This window comes from Schistocerca gregaria, chromosome 8 (assembly GCF_023897955.1).
Source record: "Schistocerca gregaria isolate iqSchGreg1 chromosome 8, iqSchGreg1.2, whole genome shotgun sequence".
In the NCBI taxonomy this organism is placed as follows: Eukaryota; Metazoa; Arthropoda; class Insecta; order Orthoptera; family Acrididae; genus Schistocerca; species Schistocerca gregaria.
The window spans coordinates 234,631,383-234,652,262 of record NC_064927.1 but is presented as its reverse complement, the minus strand read 5'-3'; the positions used below and the strand labels follow the sequence as shown (position 1 = coordinate 234,652,262).

General features: G+C 41.3%; 1 protein-coding gene across 3 annotated transcripts in view; it reads left to right on the top strand.

The window, feature by feature from the left end:
• Window positions 1-20,880, top strand: part of LOC126284590 (histone-lysine N-methyltransferase SETDB1-like) — a 318,415-nt gene that overhangs the window by 82,178 nt on the left and 215,357 nt on the right. For all 3 annotated transcript variants that reach the window (XM_049983633.1, XM_049983631.1, XM_049983632.1), the window contains one exon: window positions 14,208-14,325. In XM_049983633.1, the coding sequence (XP_049839590.1) occupies window positions 14,208-14,325 (118 nt within the window). The remainder of the gene's footprint in view (window positions 1-14,207; window positions 14,326-20,880) is intronic.

The following is a 20,880-nucleotide window of genomic DNA, read 5'->3' as shown; positions in this document are numbered from 1 at the left end:
ATCGTCCGTTGCAGCTTCGTTGTATGCAGACGATTTCTGCCTCTACTACAGCTCCGCTGGCATTGCAGTTGCTGAGCGCCAGCTGCAGGGCGCTATCCGCAAGGCGCAGTCGTGGGCTGTAGCGCACGGCTTCCAGTTTTCGGCCGCTAAGACCTGCGTTGTGCATTTCTGCCGGCGTCGCACGGTTCACCCTGAGCCACGCCTTTACCTTGACGGTGAACCTCTTGCTGTGGTAGAGACGCATCGGTTCTTGGGACTGGTATTTGATGCCCGGTTGACTTGGCTGCCTCATATTAGGCAGCTTAAACAAACATGCTGGCGGCATTTAAACGCTCTCCCTTGCCTTAGCCACACCGGATGGGCTGCCGATCGGTCCACCCTTCTCCGGCTGTATCAAGCGCTGATCCAGTCCCGCCTTGATTATGGGTGTGTGGCTTATGGTTCGGCGTCGCCATCAGCTTTGCAATTGCTGGATCCCATCCATCACTGCGGTATCCGACTCGCCACAGGAGCATTTCGGACAAGCCCTGTTGACAGCTTACTTGTGGAGGCTGGTGTTCCTCCATTGCGGATCCGGCGCGACCGACTTCTGGCCGCTTATGCTGCCCACGTTTGTAGCTTGCCAGGGCATCCCAACTACCGTCTCCTGTTCCCGCACTCGATCGTCCATCTTCCAGACAGGCGGCCCCGGTCAGGGTGTACGATCGCGATTCGCATCCGGGCTCTACTGTGTGGGATTGAGTTTTTTCCTCTCCCGCCTGTTTTCCGGGTCAATCTCCGTCTGCCCCCTTGGTGTGTGCGCCGACCATGCATTCGGCTGGATTTGGCACAGGGTCCGAAAGACTCGGTCCCTCCTCCGGCCCTCCGCCACCGCTTTGTTGCTCTCCTTGCCGAGTTTCCCGGATCTGCCGTGACCTATACCAACGGTTCGATGGTCTCTGGTCGCACTGGTTACGCTCTTACTCTAGAGGATCATTGTGAGCAACGGTCGCTGGCACCCGGGAACAGTGTATACACTGCCGAGTTGGTTGCCATCTATCGCGCCCTAGAGTATATCCGCTCCCGCTCAGGTGAGTCCTTTGTCATCTGTAGTGACTCCCTGAGTGGTTTACGAGCTCTTGACCAGTGCTTTCCTCGTTCCCGTCTGGTGATGGCCATCCACGAGTCGCTCCATGCTCTTGCCCGTTGCGGCCGCTCCGTGGTCTTTGTTTGGACCCCAGGTCATGTCGGCATCCCGGGCAATGAGCGGGTTGACACGCTGGCTAAACAGGCAGTGAGTTCACCGGCTCTGGAACTCGGCCTTATGGAGTGTGATCTCCTGTCGCTTTTGCGCCAGAAAGTGCTTGGTGCCTGGGGTGACGAGTGGCGCACCCTGCCCACGCCCAACAAACTTCGGGCGGTGAAGGAGACGACCCGTGTGTGGCGCTCCTCCATGCGGGCCTCTCGGAAGGACTCTGTCGTCCTCTGCCGGCTGCGCGTTGGCCACACGTGGCTGACGCACGGCCATTTGTTGTGCTGGGAGGACCCACCGCTATGTCGCTGCGGGGCAGCTCTGACGGTGGTCCACATTTTGGTGGACTGCCCGCTTTTAACAGGACTCAGGCAGACGTTTGCGCTGCCTGATACCCTCCCTGCCCTTTTATATGATGACGATGCTATGGCGGACCTCGTGTTGAGATTTATTCGGGCAGGGGGTTTTTATCGTATGATTTGAGTGTTTGTCCTTTTATTTCCTGTATTGACTTGGGCCTTTGGCCTGTGGTTTTAAACTGTGGGTTTTAATGTCATTTGGTGGTTGGTTTTTCCTTATTTTCATGGTCGGCCAACCACCTTCACACTTGGTGCGATTTTAGTTCCGTTTGTCTGGTCTTTGTCTGCCTTTCTTGTATTGTGTCGTCCCTTCTCTCAGTTCTCCGTTTTTAACGACTGACAGTTTTTATTTCGTGTGATTTTATCGTGGAACAAGGGACCGATGACCTTAGCAGTCTGGTCCCTTCAATCCCACACCCAACCAACCAAGGTCACTTTGAACACTATAGTGCTTTATTAGGCATGGTCCTATGATAAGTGCCTTCCTCTGCCCTTCAACATCAGTTACCCAGCCAGTTTTAGGGGGATTCACAGTTTAACGTGGACTCTGAACCACTGGGCAATTTGACTTGCAGTGCCAGAGGTGAAATAAGTGGAAAGTGACGGTTGAAACTCCTAGAGCTTCTGAATGGGGATTGAACCTGAGATCTGTAGTCTGGCACTGTCCTCTGTCCCACTGAACCACTGAGTCAGTATGTATATAAAATAGTAAACTGTGTATTTGAGTTTTATCCACAAAGTAATGAATCTCAAGCTTTTTTCGCTATCTAGAATTGAACTTCAGATTTGTTGTCAGATTACAACGCATTTTGAAGTGCTGCCATCACTACATTGTGTTGATTTTTCTGTAACAATGAGATGTAATGGTTAATTCCCTTACTAATGTGTTCAGAGAGTTTACAAAAATCCTGTTATGCACTTGTATAGAGCAGACATTTTAGATAACATTTTAGATAGGAACATTAATGTGGAAATGTGTTTTCTCCATCTACATGTATAGCCTGCAAATCACTGTGTAGTGCATGGCAGAGGTTACATCTCATTGTACCAATTATTAGGACATTTTCCCATTCCATTCATGTATAGAACACATGAAGAATGACTACTTAAACCTGTTCACACCATGATTAGCCTAACTATGCATGAATTTTAATCTAATCTTGTCTTTGCAATCTCTATGGGAGTGATACAGGGGGAAGTATATTCCCACATTCATCACTTAAAAGTCACCTCCAGTCACTTTCTAAGCAGTCTTACACATGATAAGTCTGCCTATAATTTTGTGTCAACACCGAACAAGGTGGCGCAGTGGTTAGCACATTCAGGACTCACATTCAGGAGGAGGATGGTTCAAACCCGGATCTGGTCATCCTGATTTAGGTTTTCCGTAATTTCCCTAAGTCGCTCCAGGCAAATGCTGGGGTGGGTCCTTTGAAAGTGCATGGCTGACTTTCTTCCTCATCCTTCCCTAATTCGATGGGACTAATGGCCTCGCTGTTTGGTCCCCTCCCACAAACCAACTAACCAATCAGGTGTTTACCAGTTCAGTTCTTTCAGCATCTCTGTGACACTCTCCTATGATCAGACAAATTTGTGATCATTCTTGGTGCCTTCCTTTGTATCCATTTAGTGCCATTAGTCCTTGGTTCCACAAATTTGATCAATATTTCAGGATGGATTGCCCAAGTGTGTTGCGTTCAATCTTTGTAGACTGATAGAATTTCCATAATATTCCACCAATGAATCTGTCTGCAATCTGCTTTACTTACAACTGAGTCTATATGGTATTACCATTTCATATCCCTACTACTTTTTACACTCAGTTATTCATATGAGTTGATTAGTTCCAGCAGTGACTCATTGGTCTTGTTGTTACAGGATGCTTCATTTTCTTGTTTTGTGAAAGGCACAGTTTTACATGAAGCAAGCTGCCAATTTTTGCACCATATTGAAGTTGTGTTAGGATGTGACTGAATATTTGCGCAGTTTCTTTCAGACAGTACTTTATTTTAGATAACTGAGTACTCTGCATAAAATCTAAAGTCACTATTAACAATTTAGGACAAGACAGATTGTTATTAACCATGAAGAAGACACATCAGGTTGCAGACAGGCACAATTAAGACACTTACATAAAGCTTTTGGCCACAGCCTTCACCAGTAAAAAAGAAATGCATGTCATTCATACATAAAAGCAAGCACACCTCATGTGCACATGACTGCCAACTTGAGCATCCCGAGATGCTTGCTAGTGCGTGTAAATGGTGTGTTTATGTGTGTCTTTTTTACTGGTGCAGGCTGTGGCTAAAAGCTTGTAATTTTCTTTTAATTGTGCCTGTCTGCAACTTGACATGTCTTCTTGATGGTTAGTAGCTATCTGTATTTTCCTACATTGTTGATATAACTATCTGGTGTTTCCATGGTTTGATCAACATTACTGTTAATATTGTCTGCAAGGGTGTTAATATACAACATGAACAGCAAGACTCCCAACACCTTGTTGATGATTCCAAGATAACATGCTGTCTTCTCTCCACCAAGAAATCCTCATCTCAGTCACAAATCTTATTGATACCCCGTATGATTGTACTTTTGGTAAAAAGATCATGTGCAGTACTGAGTCGATTGGCTTTTGGTAGTCAGGAAACACAATGTGTATCTGACTGCTGTGACCAATGAGTTTTAGGATGTTATGTGAGAGAAGTATGAACTGAGTTTCACATTATCGATGTTTTCTGCGAAACAAAATCACCTTATGTTTTTTGCTCTTTCTGAATTATGATTTTCTTAACCAGTTAACTGTGAAAATTTTGTGATTTGGTGACCCTCATGGTCATTGCACAAATCATATGTACGCGGCATATTCTGATATTCTTGGTCAAAAATTAATGGCATACAGCTGCATCCCCAAATCGTGTAAGCAGTTGTCATACCAGCTGTAAAAGGGTCCTGTAAATAAGATTCTTTGTGTAGCTCCCCAAGTTGAAGTCTAAATGAGTAAAATCCAGGAAGTTTTAATACTCATCCAAACCCAAAAGTTGATGACCATCGATTTGACTAGAGATTGTCCCATTGTGATGAAAAAATTTATATGTTTGTAAACAGATAGGACATGTCTTTCAAGATGTCCAGTACTTCTTTGCAGGAAAAAGGGGAGGGGTGGGGGGTAGGGTGGAAGAATGTACAGATGCATAGCCTAATTAAAAAGCCATTGGTGATACATTCAGTAACATCAGTTGATTGTATATTGTGAGCACTCAATGTGGGTAGACTACAATATTGGGGAAGATTATAAGAAGCATCATTACTAGTGAAAGAGTTACAAAAATTTCAGTCCATCTTATTTTCAAAGTAACACCTAGAGATGTACCATTTTTTAGTGTTCTCTTTTATTCTTTTCTGGCTGTAACTGTCAGCCTGCATAGGCAGTGTTAAAATATATCTACATATATAGTGTTATTTGTATACTGAAAATATTCAGAAAGTGATGCACTTAGTCTCAATCCACTGTGTATTATCAGTCCACAAAACAAACAGTAAATTCTTCTGATGTTGTTTATTGTGGTGAAGCTGGAACATTTATGTGTCTCCAATTACATTCAGTTGTGCAGCGAGCCTTCATTGTCCAGGATGTAGGCTATGGTGATGGTGTTGTAACGGGAATTCATAACTACACTTGCAGAAAATGTATTAATTCTGCCAAATGAGTAAATGAAAAAGTGACAAAAATTAAATTAGGTCATAATGTTCATTAACCAGTAATTGCAATACTTTTGTTTGCATAACATTTCCAGTTGAACACTGATCCTAGAAGGTGTACGCTCCTCGGTGACTAGTGCATCGTCCAATTGTGTGAGTATGAGAGAGAATTGGATGCATGTCTGGAACAAAACGAACCTTCTTCTTGTGATCACAGGTGCCATGTATTTTGAGGACATGATGAAGTGAAAGCGGAAACAAATGGAGAGCGCCAAACAAAATTCCATACGTGTCTGCAGGAACTCGTATTAAGCTTGATCCTGTGGTCCACAGATTGAGTTACAGACTCTCAAAAAACACATCTGTACTATTCGGCGACTCAGTTTGCCTTGCTGTTACTCTTTTTTTCCCCCTGACCTGCATCCGTGCATGACACACGTTGCCAGAATTTTGCCTATTGGCAGGTATGCGCGCTGACAGTATCGGACACAGCTAACGTGGGCCGCCATGAGCGGCTCTGGTCCATTCACGCATTTTCATGGGACAGCTCCCACAATGGTACTTAGCAGAATATTTGTATACATATTTGTTTGTATCAGGTTGAATGTGTAGGGAACTTTAGTGTGTACCATTGCTTGAGCTGCTCTCTAAAATCATCTGCAGTCAGAATTTTCAATTAATTTTGTGAGTAATTTAGATACTTTACTTCTTTGATATACGTCAGTCACTGTCCATGTAAGTCTCTTGATGTCCATGTATGTGAAAAATCTCTTTGCCTGTTATAATGGACCTGCGTGTTTACACTAGTTAGGTGGCTACTTCCACCATCACAATTGTTTCACACCCCCAATAATACATATATTTAGAACATTGAAGGTAATGAATAGACTTGCATACAAATCTCGTGATTTTCTTCCTGTGAAATAAAAACCCATTTTAACTAATTTGGCAGATACTGGCCCATGATACTGAAACATATGACAGAATGGAATACATCTGGCTAAATACACACTACTTTATGTTTGAATATTATGATGTAGAGCTAGTACAAATAAATAAAGGCTCTGTTAGTTTTTTGCATACTGAATCAGCTTGCTGTTTCCATGAGAGTTGATCACATACGTACAAATCCAAAAATGTAGGTTCTGAATAGGTTGTTACAAGAATATCTTTGTATACACCAATTAATTTATTTGTTGCAGACAATTTGAAATATGTGGCACTTTCTTGAACTGGCTTTCTCAAAATAATTTTTTGCTTTTTTTTTTAGTAGAGTTTTGCATGTCTCTCCTCAGACTAGCTGCGCTATCTGTATGGAAAATTCTATTTATGTAATTGGCATTCACAGTAATTACACAGTTATTGGCTTAAGGGAGTTGGATTTCATTGACATAACGTGTTAATACGAATGTGCCCACGATGTAACCTTAGAGAAAGTCAACATCTGTGTTCCTTATCTTCAATCTTTTGCTTTCTTTTATGTTGTTATAATTTCTGAGCGCTGTTTTCTGTTTTCTAAGACCAGGATGATCTACTCTAAGAGCTGAAATAGATCCATGAATTACTACTTTGGTTCGTGTGGGTGTCAACCACAGTTGATACCAGTGTCCATTCCAGATATTTATGCTAGCTTGTGTTAGTTTCTGTAACATAGCAAACTCGAAAGATTGCTTTATGGGGAACAAATATGCAAGCACACATTACAGAACATTTCAAACAGCCTTGTCGGTCACTGTAATGCTTTTTGGACTACATGTATAGTGTTTTAACAATAGGGGAAATGACTGTCAATTGTTGATATTGAGTTGAGAGCTTTTTTAACATGTGATCATTGTGTGAATTGTTCTTATTGAGGCTTGGTTCCGAGATTTACAAGCATTCAGGATGAGGCGGAGACTACTATTAGAAATATTTCTGCTGAGAGTTAACGCTATTCACTTGTCTTACTGAACTCTTCGGGCCTTGGCGGGATGGCGTGCAGTGTGGGATGTTTTTGGAGGGTCTATTGCTTCATGTGAAGTCTGAAACATCAGGAAAACAGATGTTGATGGATCCTTACTGAGAAAGGCAACATTTGTTCTGGAAATCATTCATTGGATATGGTACCAGAAATTATAGAAATTAGTAGTATTTGTGGAAAAGGTCACCATGTTTGCTTTTAATTCATTTTCAGCACAGACCAGATGGAACTAAGACTTAAATTTACTAGAGTTAGTAAACAAAGAAATTTTCCTGGATGTGACAGTCCTATACCACTTTCAAACTGTAATCAGTGATTGATTCATAAGATGCAGAGCAAAAATTGGATACTGTTGTAACGTCAAGTTGAACACACATATTTCAAAGACGACACAATACAAGTCACAGAGCAAGTAGACAAAGTAAGACATGTGTACACGGTAACAGTTAAATCAGCACTGATTCCAAGTCTAGCGGCCGCTGGCTGGCTGGCCGCCCGCTTATGTGGCACGGCTGCTGCATCGCTGGCAGACAACGCCGCATGTAGAGGACACGCACAACTGCGCGGTGGCACTTTGAAAGATCGGCGAGTCACAACACTTCCCCCCCCCCCCCCCCCCCCCCTTGAATTTTTTGCACTGGTCTTGATGGAGGTGGCCTGTAGATTGCTAACTTCCATAGGTGTTGTTTGAGTGGCCGTAAAGTCTCGAGGAGGCGGCTTCTTGTACGGACGGAAGTGTCCCCGATGATAATGGGTTGAGATGACAGGAGACGTAGGGGTCGAATCTGCTGGGGCCCCGTGTACCAATCTGTGCATTGCGGCAAGTCTGGTTATTATAACAGGAGACATGGGCGATGTGTCGGCGTCCATAGGAGAAGGAGGCGAGTAGAGTTGCTCCGACAGATCCTGTTCCTACATGGGCACATCTCCTGGTGGCGTCCATTCTTGTGCTGGCACTGAGATGATGGTGAGAAGGCTGTGTTGTGAGTAATGAGAGATGCCCAGATCCCGAGTGTCAGGTAGAGCCGAAGGTGGTGTAGTGGCATTCGGAACAGACGTTGCCGGCACACAAGGCCGAAGCTGGTCTGAATGACGGACTGCAACACCCGTGTCCATGTGGATTTCATACAGGCGTCGGCCACGGTGTCATAACATGCGGTCAGGACTCTATTTGGGCCGCCTGCCATATCCCCGTACCCATACAAGGTCGCCGGCAGTGAACCGGCCAAGCGAAGGCACCCGCGGCCATGAGGTGGAAGGCCGCAGAAGATGAAGTAGTGTGCGGGGCTGTCGGCCGTGTAAGAGCTCAGCCGGGCTGTGGTCGCCCATGGGGGTGAAACGGTAAGAAGCCAGAAATTGGAGAAGTGCATCATGAGAAGCAGAAGAAGTCAGGAGTTTCCTCATCGGAACCTTCAATGTGCGGATCAGTCGTTCAGCCTTACTGTTTGACTCTGGATGGAACGAAGGGGCCTTGACATGCATGACGCTGTGATGGGCACAAAAATCTGCAAATTTGGAAGAGGCAAATTGCGGACCAGTATCAGTAACAAGAGTAGAGGGAAGGCCTTTCAAAGACGAAATGCGAGCTAGAGAATTTGTGGTTGCTGCGGTGGTAGGTGATGTGCAACGCACAATGAAAGGAAAGTTAGAGTAGGCGTCAATTACGAGTAGCCAATAAGTACCTAAAAATGGTCCCACAAAGTCGGCATGAATACGCTCCCAGGGCTTCTCAGGCGAAGGCCACGCTAACAAAGATGGCTTCGGAGCGGCTGCCTGTGACACACAAGGGCCTCAGGCAGCGACCATGTGTGTGATTTCAGAGTCGATGCCGGGCCAGTATACATGACGGCGTGACAGAGATTTTGTAGACACCCCAGTGCCCTTGGTGAAGGAGGCGCAAGACCCACGCATGCAAAGACGCAGGTACCACAGCACGTGGCGAAGCATTGTCGGTGGAAAGGAGGATAACACCATCCCTAACTGTGAAGCGGTAGCGCAAAACTTAGTAGTTCCGCAACGGATCAGAAGTCTTAGCAGACAGACAATCTGGCCAACCCTTCTGAATACAGCGTAAAACCCAAGAGAGGGTAGGATCAGAACCTGTAGCAGCCTGTCCCCTGTGATGGGGAACCCATCCACAATCCGCTGCTTGGTAACATCCAGGTGGAAACACAAAAGTTCGTCTCAATCGAATGCCAGATCAGGACCCATGGGAAGGCGAGACAGTACATCAGCATTCGCATGTTGAGCCGTCGGCCGAAATTAATCTAATAATTGAAACGAGACAAGTAAAGAGCCCAACGCTGGAGGCAGTGTGCAGCCTTGTTGGGAAGCAACGTTGATTGATGAAACAAGGAAACAAGTGGTTTGTGGTCCGTAACAAGATGAAATTTGGAACCACAAAGAAAAACACCAAACTTATGAAGAGCATAAATAATGGCCAAAGCTTCTTTTTCCATTTGAGAATATTTTCGTTGGGCATCCGTGAACGTTTTGGAGGCATAGGCAATGGGTTGTTCAGGACAGTCAGAAAAACGGTGCGCAAAGACTGCGCCAACCTCATAGTGAGAGGCGTCCGTGACAAGAACAAGATGTTGGCCAGGTCGATAAGTAGCCAGGAACGGGGCCTGTTTCAGCATAGTCTTCAATTTTTGGAAAGCTGCATTGCATGACGCGGGCCAGTGAAAGGGCACGTTTTTATGCAACAGGCGATGCAACGGCTGAGCCACCAAAGCCACAGACGGCAAAAAACTGTGATAGTACGCTATTTTCCTTAAGAAAGTCTGCAGTTCCTTACCAGATGTAGGGCGAGGAAGGGCATCGATCACAGTGACAATTTGCTGAAGCGGACGAATACCATCTCGAGAAAGTTGGAACCCAAGTACGTGTTAGATACCTGACAAATTGTGACTTCTGAAGGTTGCACTTAAGACCGGCAGTCTGTAAGACGTGAAAAAGTGTGCGGAGATTCTGAAGAGGTTCCTCAGTGGTGGAGCCAGTGACAACAATGTCGTCCATGTAATTGATACACTCAGGGACAGGGAGAAATAATTGTTCCAAGAATCACTGAAAGAGAGCAGGGGCGCTAGCAACCCCGAATGGCAATCGTTGGAGTTGATAGAGGCCGAAAGGCTTGTAAAGGACCAGAAACTGCCAGGAAGCAGCGTCGAGAGGAAGTTGATGATAAGCTTCTGACAGATCAATTTTAGAAAAATACTGCCCTCCAGCAAGTTACATGAACAATTCTTCAGGTTGCGGCATAGGGTAAGTGTTGATGAAGCATTGAACATTTACAGTGGCTTTAAAATCACCACAGAGACGAATATGACCATTGGGCTTAGCAACAACAATGACAGGAGAGGACCACTCACCGGAAGTGACGGGAAGCAAGACCCCTGAAGTAGTGAGACGATCCAGCTCCCGTTTTACCGATCACGAAGGGCCATAGGAATGGGTCGAGACCGAAAAAACTTGTCGAGCAATGGGTTTGAGCGTGATATGAGCTTCAAAGTCGTTTGCACGGCCTAACCCAGGGGAAAAAAGGGACGAAAATGTTGTCGACAAGGAATCCAATTGAGCACAAGGAATAGCATCAGAGACAATATTGACAGAGTCATCTATGGAGAACCCAGAAATGTGAAAGGCATCGAAACCAAAAACATTCTCCATGTTACTCTGGTCGACCACAAATATGGGAACAGTGCGAAAGATGGATTTGTAAGGTACCTCAGGTGGCACGGCTGCTGCATCGCTGGCAGACAGCACCGCGTGTAGAGGACGCGCATAACTGCGCGGCGGCACTTTAAAAGATTGGTGAGTCACAACAGATACAAACTTAAAATGAAATAGATTCATTAGCAAAAAAATGATAGTAGCTAACAATCAATCTTAGGAACATTCAATTAGTGGTATGAAAGAAAACTATGCATAAATGTCCTCAATCAGATGTAAGAAGATACGGTCAAATTTTGGTAAGAGAAACAATTGAAAATTATAAGAGAATATAAAAAATGTAAGTGTGTGTGTGTGTGTGTGTGTGTGTGTGTGTGTGTGTGTGTGGGAGGGGGGTGGGGATTTGACGTTGCAAAGACATATTTCATGGCCTATGACTGCATATTTGCACGGAAAGTTACCAAATGAAAACAAATTGTATGAGTATTCCAGAACCTTTCTAAATTTTTGCATAGTTCAAGAAATTGGTCAGAAAATCAAATTGTCAATAATGAGGATAATCAGAGTCCAAAAATAATACCGGATTTGATGCATAAAGTCACTGGAAGTATTAAGAAAGGGAAATGTAGGAAGTTTTTGCTATTACAGTAGAAATTATTAAAGCATGAGGAAAATTTATTTAAAAAAAATAAAAATAATGCTGAATAGTTTACAGAATGTTTGGCAAAAGAAGAAATTCACCAAAACCAGATTGGTGGAATGCAAGACAAAAGATTACAGACCTATCAGTCTAATATCTGTAACGTGGAAGGCATTAACTAAAATTATCAGCATCTGCATAGAAAACATTTGATTTCAATCATCCAAGTGATCAATATGACGTTAGAAAGTGTATAAAGCACAGTGAGCCATTTGCACATTATGTACAAGAATTGTTGAACAGAGCAATGACTATTAACTACCGCCTTGTCCGAGATTTATAGATTTTGAGAAATCTTTTGACTCCGTTTCTACACTGTGTGTTCTGACTTTCTGAATTGTATATATTTCAGTGATCTTCTTATAAATTGGTGTACTCTTTCGGTGGTTTCTCACAGAGACTTCTTAACCCTTGCAGGTACCCCTGAGCACACAGGTGTGGGGTCCCTTTAAATATTGAATGCAAACATCAGAATAATGCACATTTGTGTAGTGACTTTATTGGTTAGCATTATACAGATCAAAGAAAAGTGATTAGTTCTGCAAATTGGACTTACATTCAAATTAAAGGTTTGTTTAGAGATTTCCAAAATGCAGAATCTTCAGTTATGCCCTCAATGTCCAATTATTGAAGGGTATCACTTCCTATGCACATGATTGAAAAATTAGTAAGTTGTTCTTGTAACATAATTGTTGAAGGGTATCACTCCTATGATTGACATATTAGTAAGTTGTTCTTGTAACATAATCATTTTTAATTTATTTATTATTCTCTTTAGTTGTGAAAATGAACACTCTCCACTGCAGTTGGTTACCATTAGACAAAGAAATATCCTAGCAGCAACTTCTGCATTTGGGAAAGTTCGTTCTATTTTATCTGCCTTCATTAGAGTACTGCCGTAAATGAAAACATTAGAGCTCATTAGAGTATTATCGTCATGATAGGATTCTGCAAATTCTTTGCAGAAATTTCTCAACGGCTCAGAATCAATTTTTAGTGAGAAAGGAAACTAAAACTTTAAAGAATACTAAAACTTTAGTTAACTTCCTCATATGATTCTAGATGTTACTTTAAATGAGCATCCAGTGTGTCAGTTACAGACAGAAAACTTTCTACATGAAATTTTTCTTGGTCATTTACCTGAACAATCTCTGATGATTCTGTGAAAAAACTGATATGCATATTGTGAATTCTTTTCCTGTTGGAATTAATTTTATAGTTAGCACTTTGATTTTTCTCTTTGGCTGACAATTCATACAAATTGAATCTACTGTGTGCACTACTGGAGTCAACATATACTTGAATTTCTTGCCTCCTCTTTCACAGTTTTTTGCTCACTTTATACCTGCAACATTGTTTCTTACTTATTCAAGTACCTCTGTTAAATAATTGACTCTTTTGTATGTGTTTGTACAATGTTCATTTTCCAAGATGCTGAACTGTGTTTAAATTGATCTGATATACCTGTTTATTCTTATGTTTATTTGATCTGATATACCTCTTTATTCTTACATGAATTGCCATAGTCTACTCTTCTGACTTGCAGCTTGATGAATCTGGTTGTTTCTAGGTTTTGTATATATTTTTACTTTGCATGTGATAAGTTATGATGATTTGAAATTTGGAAGTATTTTTGGATTGTCACACACTTGACAGTTTCTTCCTTGCTTGATAAATTGTAATAAATTTCAGTTTGTGAATTCTCTATATGTGTTTTGTTCTGGAAGATTTGCAGAGGACAAATAAATTGTTCCTCCAGTAAAATTCTACCGCCATAATATGACCTGCCATTTCCAGTAACATATGTAAACTTTCCCACCGAGCAATCAATCTGAAGTTTCTATTCCATTTTTGTATTAAAATTGTGTAGTGAAATATTCTTTCATACATCAGTTTCTGCAACTTATCTTAGACATTGTCTACCTTATCATCAGATTATGAGCATGTTGACATGTACCCTTGGATGATTTCCATGGATTTTTGCTATTCTTTCTATGAATCACTCAGTATTGTTAAATTTTCGTATTCACGATAAAGCCTTCACTTGAATTTCTATGCTGTGCTGTTTCTATGTTCTGATTTTCAGTTTTTGCTGCACTTTTGATTGTGTACTAGATCCCATTTGATCTTATTTTATTTCTATTACTGTTCTAGGAAGTGTCTTGTAGTGGGTTGCTGTCCCGAAAGTAGCACTATATATCCTGTGCCCTGAAACCGTTGTCAGAGTTCCCTCAGTCCACTATTGTCAATATTCTTTCACCAGGACAGAAATACTGTCTCAGGTCCTTGTAAGTGTCATTATACCTTCTGACAACCTGTTTGTACAGTAGCTGCTAGATTTCAAAGCATGTGCGTCTGGTTTTGACCGTACTTGGTTCCTTAACCCTCAGGTAAAATGTGCAGATGCTCTAGTCTTTTCTTAGTAGTCACCTTTTGCATCTTCACTTTAATGATACACACACATTTTATTGAAATAGTGCTGGGTGATGTTAACCCGAAATCACAGTTATAAAATAGTTAATAATTAGGCATTTGGCTTTATTTGTGAGAACACTTTTTAATTTATCTGTCATCTGGTTATTTCAGGGTCTAGGAAAAGCAATGATGAACAATCAGTCAATTCTGTCTGCTGATTTTCCAAAACCTAGTGAAACTGTATTCCTTGAAGATTCAGATGAAGAGGAAGGGGAAGATTCTGACAAAGGTAAAAGGAGAAAGGCATCACTGTACACTTCTTAAAGCCCTGATATTCGTGTATTCTTCCCTTGCTGTGTCACATGACAGTTTTTTTATTTTATTGTACAAAGCACTCAATTAAGATTTTTCTGCAGTATTTATTTTCCTAACAATTGGATTTTTGGGTTATTAGTCAAGTCTCGAGCAACAAAATAATTTCGTGCTGGAGTTTTTTTGTGGACTTAAAGCAACATTGCATGTCTACTTCAATCATGGATCAATTAGTATGGCATGTAGTTAAAGTGGACAGTAATGCTGCAGTTAGTTAATATTTATGAATTTCAGTTAAGTTTGTGAATCCATAAGGATTTTTTTCTTTTTGTTGGGCAGAAAGGATTTTTCCATGTTACTCACTGATGGTTGTGCAATTCATCCTTCAGCTTCAGTTGAATGTGAAGATGGGTATTACTGTTTATTACATAACAAAAAATACTTTACCACAAAAACAAAATCTGTAATACATTCTAATAAATTGGTTTGGGTGTTGACTTTTTTCATACAAAAATGTCTTACTAGAAAATATGTAATCTGGTGCTCCTGCCATATACATTATCAAAACAGTTGTCATAATAAAAATTTGATGTGAATTGCACTGGAAGTGTTAACTTTTTAAATGAATAGATGGACTATTATTCAACTATTACAACAATGAGAACTTGTAGGATGGAAACAATATTTGAAAGTGAGGAAAGGCAGTCACTCTCTCTCATCTGTTACTGACATAGCAACATGGAGACTTTACTGGAGTTCATTTTCTTGTGTACATGCATAGCCATCACCCCTCCCACTACCACCATCACCAGCACCGCCACACACAATTTGTAAACAGGAAAGAGTGTGTGCTAGAAAAAAGCAGTAGGAAGGAAGGTGGTTAAACCTCTTTACTGTCATGTATGTCTGTATACCACACATCTGTCAGCTGTGGGTGAGTGACAATTATAGGAATGTTTATTTATGATATTTATGGTTACTTTTGTGCAAAACTGTTTGGCATGAGGGATGGCACGTGAGTTCGAATTCTTCTGAGTTGGGCTCTCGCGCATTTCCTGTACACTGATTGTGTGTAGAGTCCTTATTCGTTGCAACAATAATAATAATAATAATAATAATAATAATAATAATAATAGTTTTGATTACTGACACAATTACTTAGAATTTCTACTGCCCTTTGGACTTCTATCAAAGTGAAAGTTCAATTCAGAAAAATTTTAAATTTACAGGGGGGGGAGTCAAGCCAGTATTTTCTTTCAGGAGATAAAGCTGCTCCTAGTGTGAATAGAAACATTTAGGATTGAAAATATTATTCCTAGTATCAGGAACTTGTGTGTTCAAGGGGGGTTAAGTGGAACTGGCTGGGGGAGGTTGGAAGGAAGGGCAGGTCACTCAAATCCTAATTGACTTCTTGTCTTGACAAAGTTTAGGTTCCTCTCAACCTAGTGTGTAAATTACGTACTCATTCTTTCGAATCTATGTTTACGAGTTGTTCTTATCTCCCTAAAATACGAACGTAAAAGATCTCAAAAACAGGATTACAATTTTCTTTGCACTTTCTTACAAATCCTGTGAATCTGATTACATGGAAATTTCTTTCATTAAGTTGTGTTTGCACTAGTAAACTGTTTTGAATATGTTCAAAGAATACTACCTAAAGTTCCGTGGTAAAGTGGAACAGGGCTGTCATATGACACGTGTTTTGTACAGTCATATGCATTATCTGAGAAAGCAGACCTAGACCTGGCTGTAGTGGGAAGTATCTTAGTCATGTGACTTGGTACAACCACATTACAGTTAAAAGTAGCACATGTCGTTATCTCAGAGTATAAGCATGGAAAATGTTTTGCAGGCAGATATGATAGCTCACTGTTAATGTCATCAAATTTATTAACAATGAGAAGGAGTAAGGTGTTACAGTGCCAGTGGAGAAGACTTTGGAAGATGCAAGTAAAATGTTAAACCTAAATACGTCAACAGTGTGCAAATTATGAAAGGAGGTAGACAATGCTGAGAGAAGTGGGATTCAGGTAGCAATCCCAAAGAAGAAGAAGAAGAAGAAGAAGAAAACTACAATAAATATTTAAACAATGGAAAATTCAGGATGGAATTTAACAATATTATGAAAAGGAAATCTGCTAATCACCATATAGCGGAGATGCTGAGTCGCATATATGCACATCAAAAAGACTGGGCTACCTGTAAAACCAGTCGTGTGATCTACAAGCTAAGCTTCAACCACTGTGCTGCATTCTATGTGGGCATGGCAACCAACAAGCTGTCTGTCCACATGAATGGCCACTGACAAACTGTGGCCAAGAAACAAGTGGATCGCCCTGTTGCTGAACAACCTGCCAAACATAACATCCTTCATTTCAATGACTGATTCACAGCCTATGACATGTGGATGCTTCCTACCAACACTTACTGTTCTGAATTGCACAGATGGGATCTTTTCCTGTAACGCATCCTACATTCCCGTAACCCTCTTGGCTTAAACCTTCATTAGCCACTGCCCTCACCCATCCAGTCCCTTCCCTGTTCCAATGCCAACAATACCACCCAGTCACCAATCCCATCATGCACCAGTGCCGCTGCTCGCATTGTGGTTTCAGTTGCCTGAGACTGCAGTTGTGTGTGTGAGTTGCGTTTGCATGTCTCTCTATTGTTGACGAAGGCCTTAATGGCTGAAAGATTCATATGTGACAGTCTTTTAGTTGTGCCTATCTCCGACTCAGCATCTGCTCTATATGGTGAGTAGCAACTTTCTTTTCATAATAGTGTCACAACAAATTTTCATTGATAGTAATAATAAATATTTACAGTTTCTGCAATATTATGTACAGTAGAAGAAAATATGATCTCTACCAAAATCTTACAGCTTTTGCAGTTTTATTGTAAAAGGCGCTGTAGTAAACAAGTTGAGAGACGTGAACAAGAGGACGTAATTGTGAGAAGAGCATAACACATTAGTGTTATACAAAAATATTAAACATCAGAATTAAACTGACTAGTTGTTTATTTAGACAAAATCGGGATAAATGGTGGCAAAGTGCCTACTTGAAGAGTAATGCCAGTCAAAAGTTCTGGTCAGCATTAATTGTTGTGTACATAAGTGGCAATAATATGAGTTTCATTTCAAGTGCTCTTCACACTTGTGTGTGTGTGTGTGTGTGTGTGTGTGTGTGTGTGTGTGTGTGTGAGAGAGAGAGAGAGAGAGAGAGAGAGAGAGAGAGAGAGAGAACACCACTTTCCTGTAGTGAAGTATGGTCCTGGTCAGCCAGAACTCGCATAAACTGAGCAAGGTCTAACAATATTTGAAGTTTCTGTATTAGTTTATTAGCACCAACATACTTCCTTTTATTTCCCTGTTAGAATCTAGAAAGAGTTGATCAATTCCTAATGGCACCATACTATCCTGACTTGAGTCCCATGGGACTGATCTGGAATCTTGCAAAGAATAATATCTTTAGTCACAATATGTCAAGCTAGCTGGGAAAAAGAGTAATACCTTTGCTTATTAATGAGAAATCTGAGAAAAGTCATATATCATGTCAAAAAAGTGTGTAATGACTACTGGAGAGGAGGTACTTTGGTGCATGATGAAACTGAAAATAAAATGATATCATTTACCATGGATTGAAACTGTCATCATTATTGTCCATGACTGAAATGCCAGATGACAAAATGCCAGACGTAGCCGAGGAAGATAGCTACATCACTGCACTGCACATCCTGCCTCTGTTCTTGTTCTAAGTGGGCAGTTAATTCAGTTGTATTTATAGATAGGTAATGTGAGACAGCACTTGTAAGAACACTGTAGGTTATGCCACAGTGTGATCAATATAAACCTGAACTACTTTAATGACTCACAACATTTCAACCAGTAACGGGATGCATTTGCAATTTTGGGAAATGATAATACACAATTGGGAGAGTATATGCATGCATACCTACATACACACAAAGGCCTCAGAAAATGTTGGATGTGCCCTCCATCAGCATCGATACACAACTGTACTCGTTTCACCATATTCCATGATGTTCTGTGAAGTGTATCCTTACCATTGTCCATTGTTGCATATGATGCCCCATAAGAAAGAAATAGAAAAGGGGGGTAACAGGCAGCACAGTTTTTTAGGCCATTCAATAATTCGGTCACCAAAGAAACTGATTAGAACATACATGGAAGCTTTAAATGTGTGGCATGTTACTCCATCTTGTTGCTTGCTGGGAATAACCTTCCGTATGTTCGATGCCCTTCAGCTGCTCCACAAACGTATTGAAGATGCCCATATAAACTGTAGTGTATATGGTTGTATTAAAGAAAATGGGCCCAACACTACTGGAAGCTGACATCGCTCACCACACTCCAATCTTTTCATCATGCAGTGATGTTTCGTGGATGACATGAGGGTGTTTAAACCAGCCCAGTAGCTGCTGTTTTGTGTGTTTATGTAACCTGACAGATGAAACCATGCCTCATCTGCAAACCAAGTTAGGAGAGAATGTCTGGACATTGAATAAGAAACCTCTGAAACCATCAACAGTGACATGTTCTTGTCTCATGATCTGTCTTTTGCAATGCTTGCATCATGTGCACTCTGTTTGGTCGTCGCAGTGCCGATTTTTTGCAGCTCTCTGACATGTGGCATCTGAAATGCCTGTCTGCTGGCTCAATCAATGCAACAATTTCCTTGGAGAGTTCTCCAAATATCTGTGAACATTATCAATAACCTTAGCACTCAGTGATGGTCTGTGTTTATCACTGTCACTGTTTAATATACCAGTTGTCTCCAACTTTCTTACTGTCAATAAAATTGTTGCCTTTGTTAGAATGTCTCACACATTGAATTCTGTTGTGAATGCCCATTACATTGTAACTAATGGGTCTGTCTTCTAATATATTTTCACATTAAAACAGCATTCTTGAAGTATATATTGCATGTTTCTGCCAGCTAGAGTCTGCGAACAAATCACTGATTTGCTCGTTATTGTCACCCGACCTGAGCTACACTAACAGACTTCATAAAACAGCAGCCGACGATGGTATGAATGAACTAACACGAGATAAACAAGTGGGCATTATACTGGACAAAGGACCTCATCCGCAGAAATAAGTCAGCTTGCCAACAATGGGTGGTACTTTAAATTTTCCCAGAGCTACTGAGATCATTAAAACAACTTTACCATTTCTACGAGCTTCCAGAAAGGAATTTTGGGCCGTTGAAGTCGTTCGGGTTTGTGTGGGTCACCCTATAATACTGCTTTCCCTTCCTGCTTTGTATGCATAAACATGATGTTGCTGCCAAGCTGTCCCGGTATTCACTTCAATTTGCTTTGCAGGATAATAATTACATGGTGACCCCACTATCTGTATCAATTCAGAAAATCATCTCTACCCATAGCTAAAACCCAGTCCCAGTCCCAGGTCCCGTTCCTTGAATGCTGCCCAATTCCTGGGTTCCACCTCAGCTACCTAACCATGAAAATTCCTTTCTCTAGCTCAATAAACCCAACCTTTCTGAGACCCTTACCCTTGAGCAAAATCAGACATTAGCTATTAACCCCCCCCCCCCCCCCCCCCCCCTCCACACACACACACACACACACACACACACACACACACACACACACACACACACACACACACGTGCACACCACCACCACCACCATTAGTGCCTAACTAAACTTTCAAATGAAAAATAATTTTCTTTGAACCCTTTTAAAGTGATGAAATAAATAATATCGGAAGTGTTTTATTAACCCATAAACTAATGAGTCATTGAGGTGCTGCTTATTTCTAACACCTTTTTTGTGGAATGATGTAATTTAAGCTAAGACAGGTGCTATAAAACCTGCTTCCTCTGCACCACTCCTTTTCCTAGTGACACTTTTCAGGCATACCGCACATCATCATTTAAAATCAACCAACTTAAAATGTGTTAATCAGTGCTGCCCAAATTTCATATACACCAGAGCACATGTAGCTCATATGTATGGTGGTGTGGGTGCTGCTGCTATTACTACTACTACAACTACTACTACTACTGCTACCTATGTGTAATGCTGTAAAAGTATTTCAAAGAATAATAATTAAAACTGCTTAGATCTACAACTTACAAAATTAATGTGAAAGTTGAAAGGGTCTACACAAATGACCTTAAAAGCAGTATTATAGAAAGGGAAAGTGGACATAAATTAAGATGAGATGGGGATATGGTGCTGCAAGAATAATTTGACAAAGCTCTGAAAGATCTAAGTCGAAACAAGGCACAAGGAATAGATGATATTCTGTCAGAACTACTGATAGCCTTGGGAGAGCCAGCCATGACGAACTCTTCCGTCTGGTGTGCAAGGCATCTGAGACAGGTGAAATACCCTCAAACTTCAAGAAGACTGTAGTAATTATAGTTCCAAAGAAAGCAGTTGCTGACAGCTGTGAAAATTACTGAACAATCAGTTTGATAAGTCATTGTTGCAAAGTACTAACACAAATTCCTTACAGAAGAACGGAAAAACTGGTAGAAGC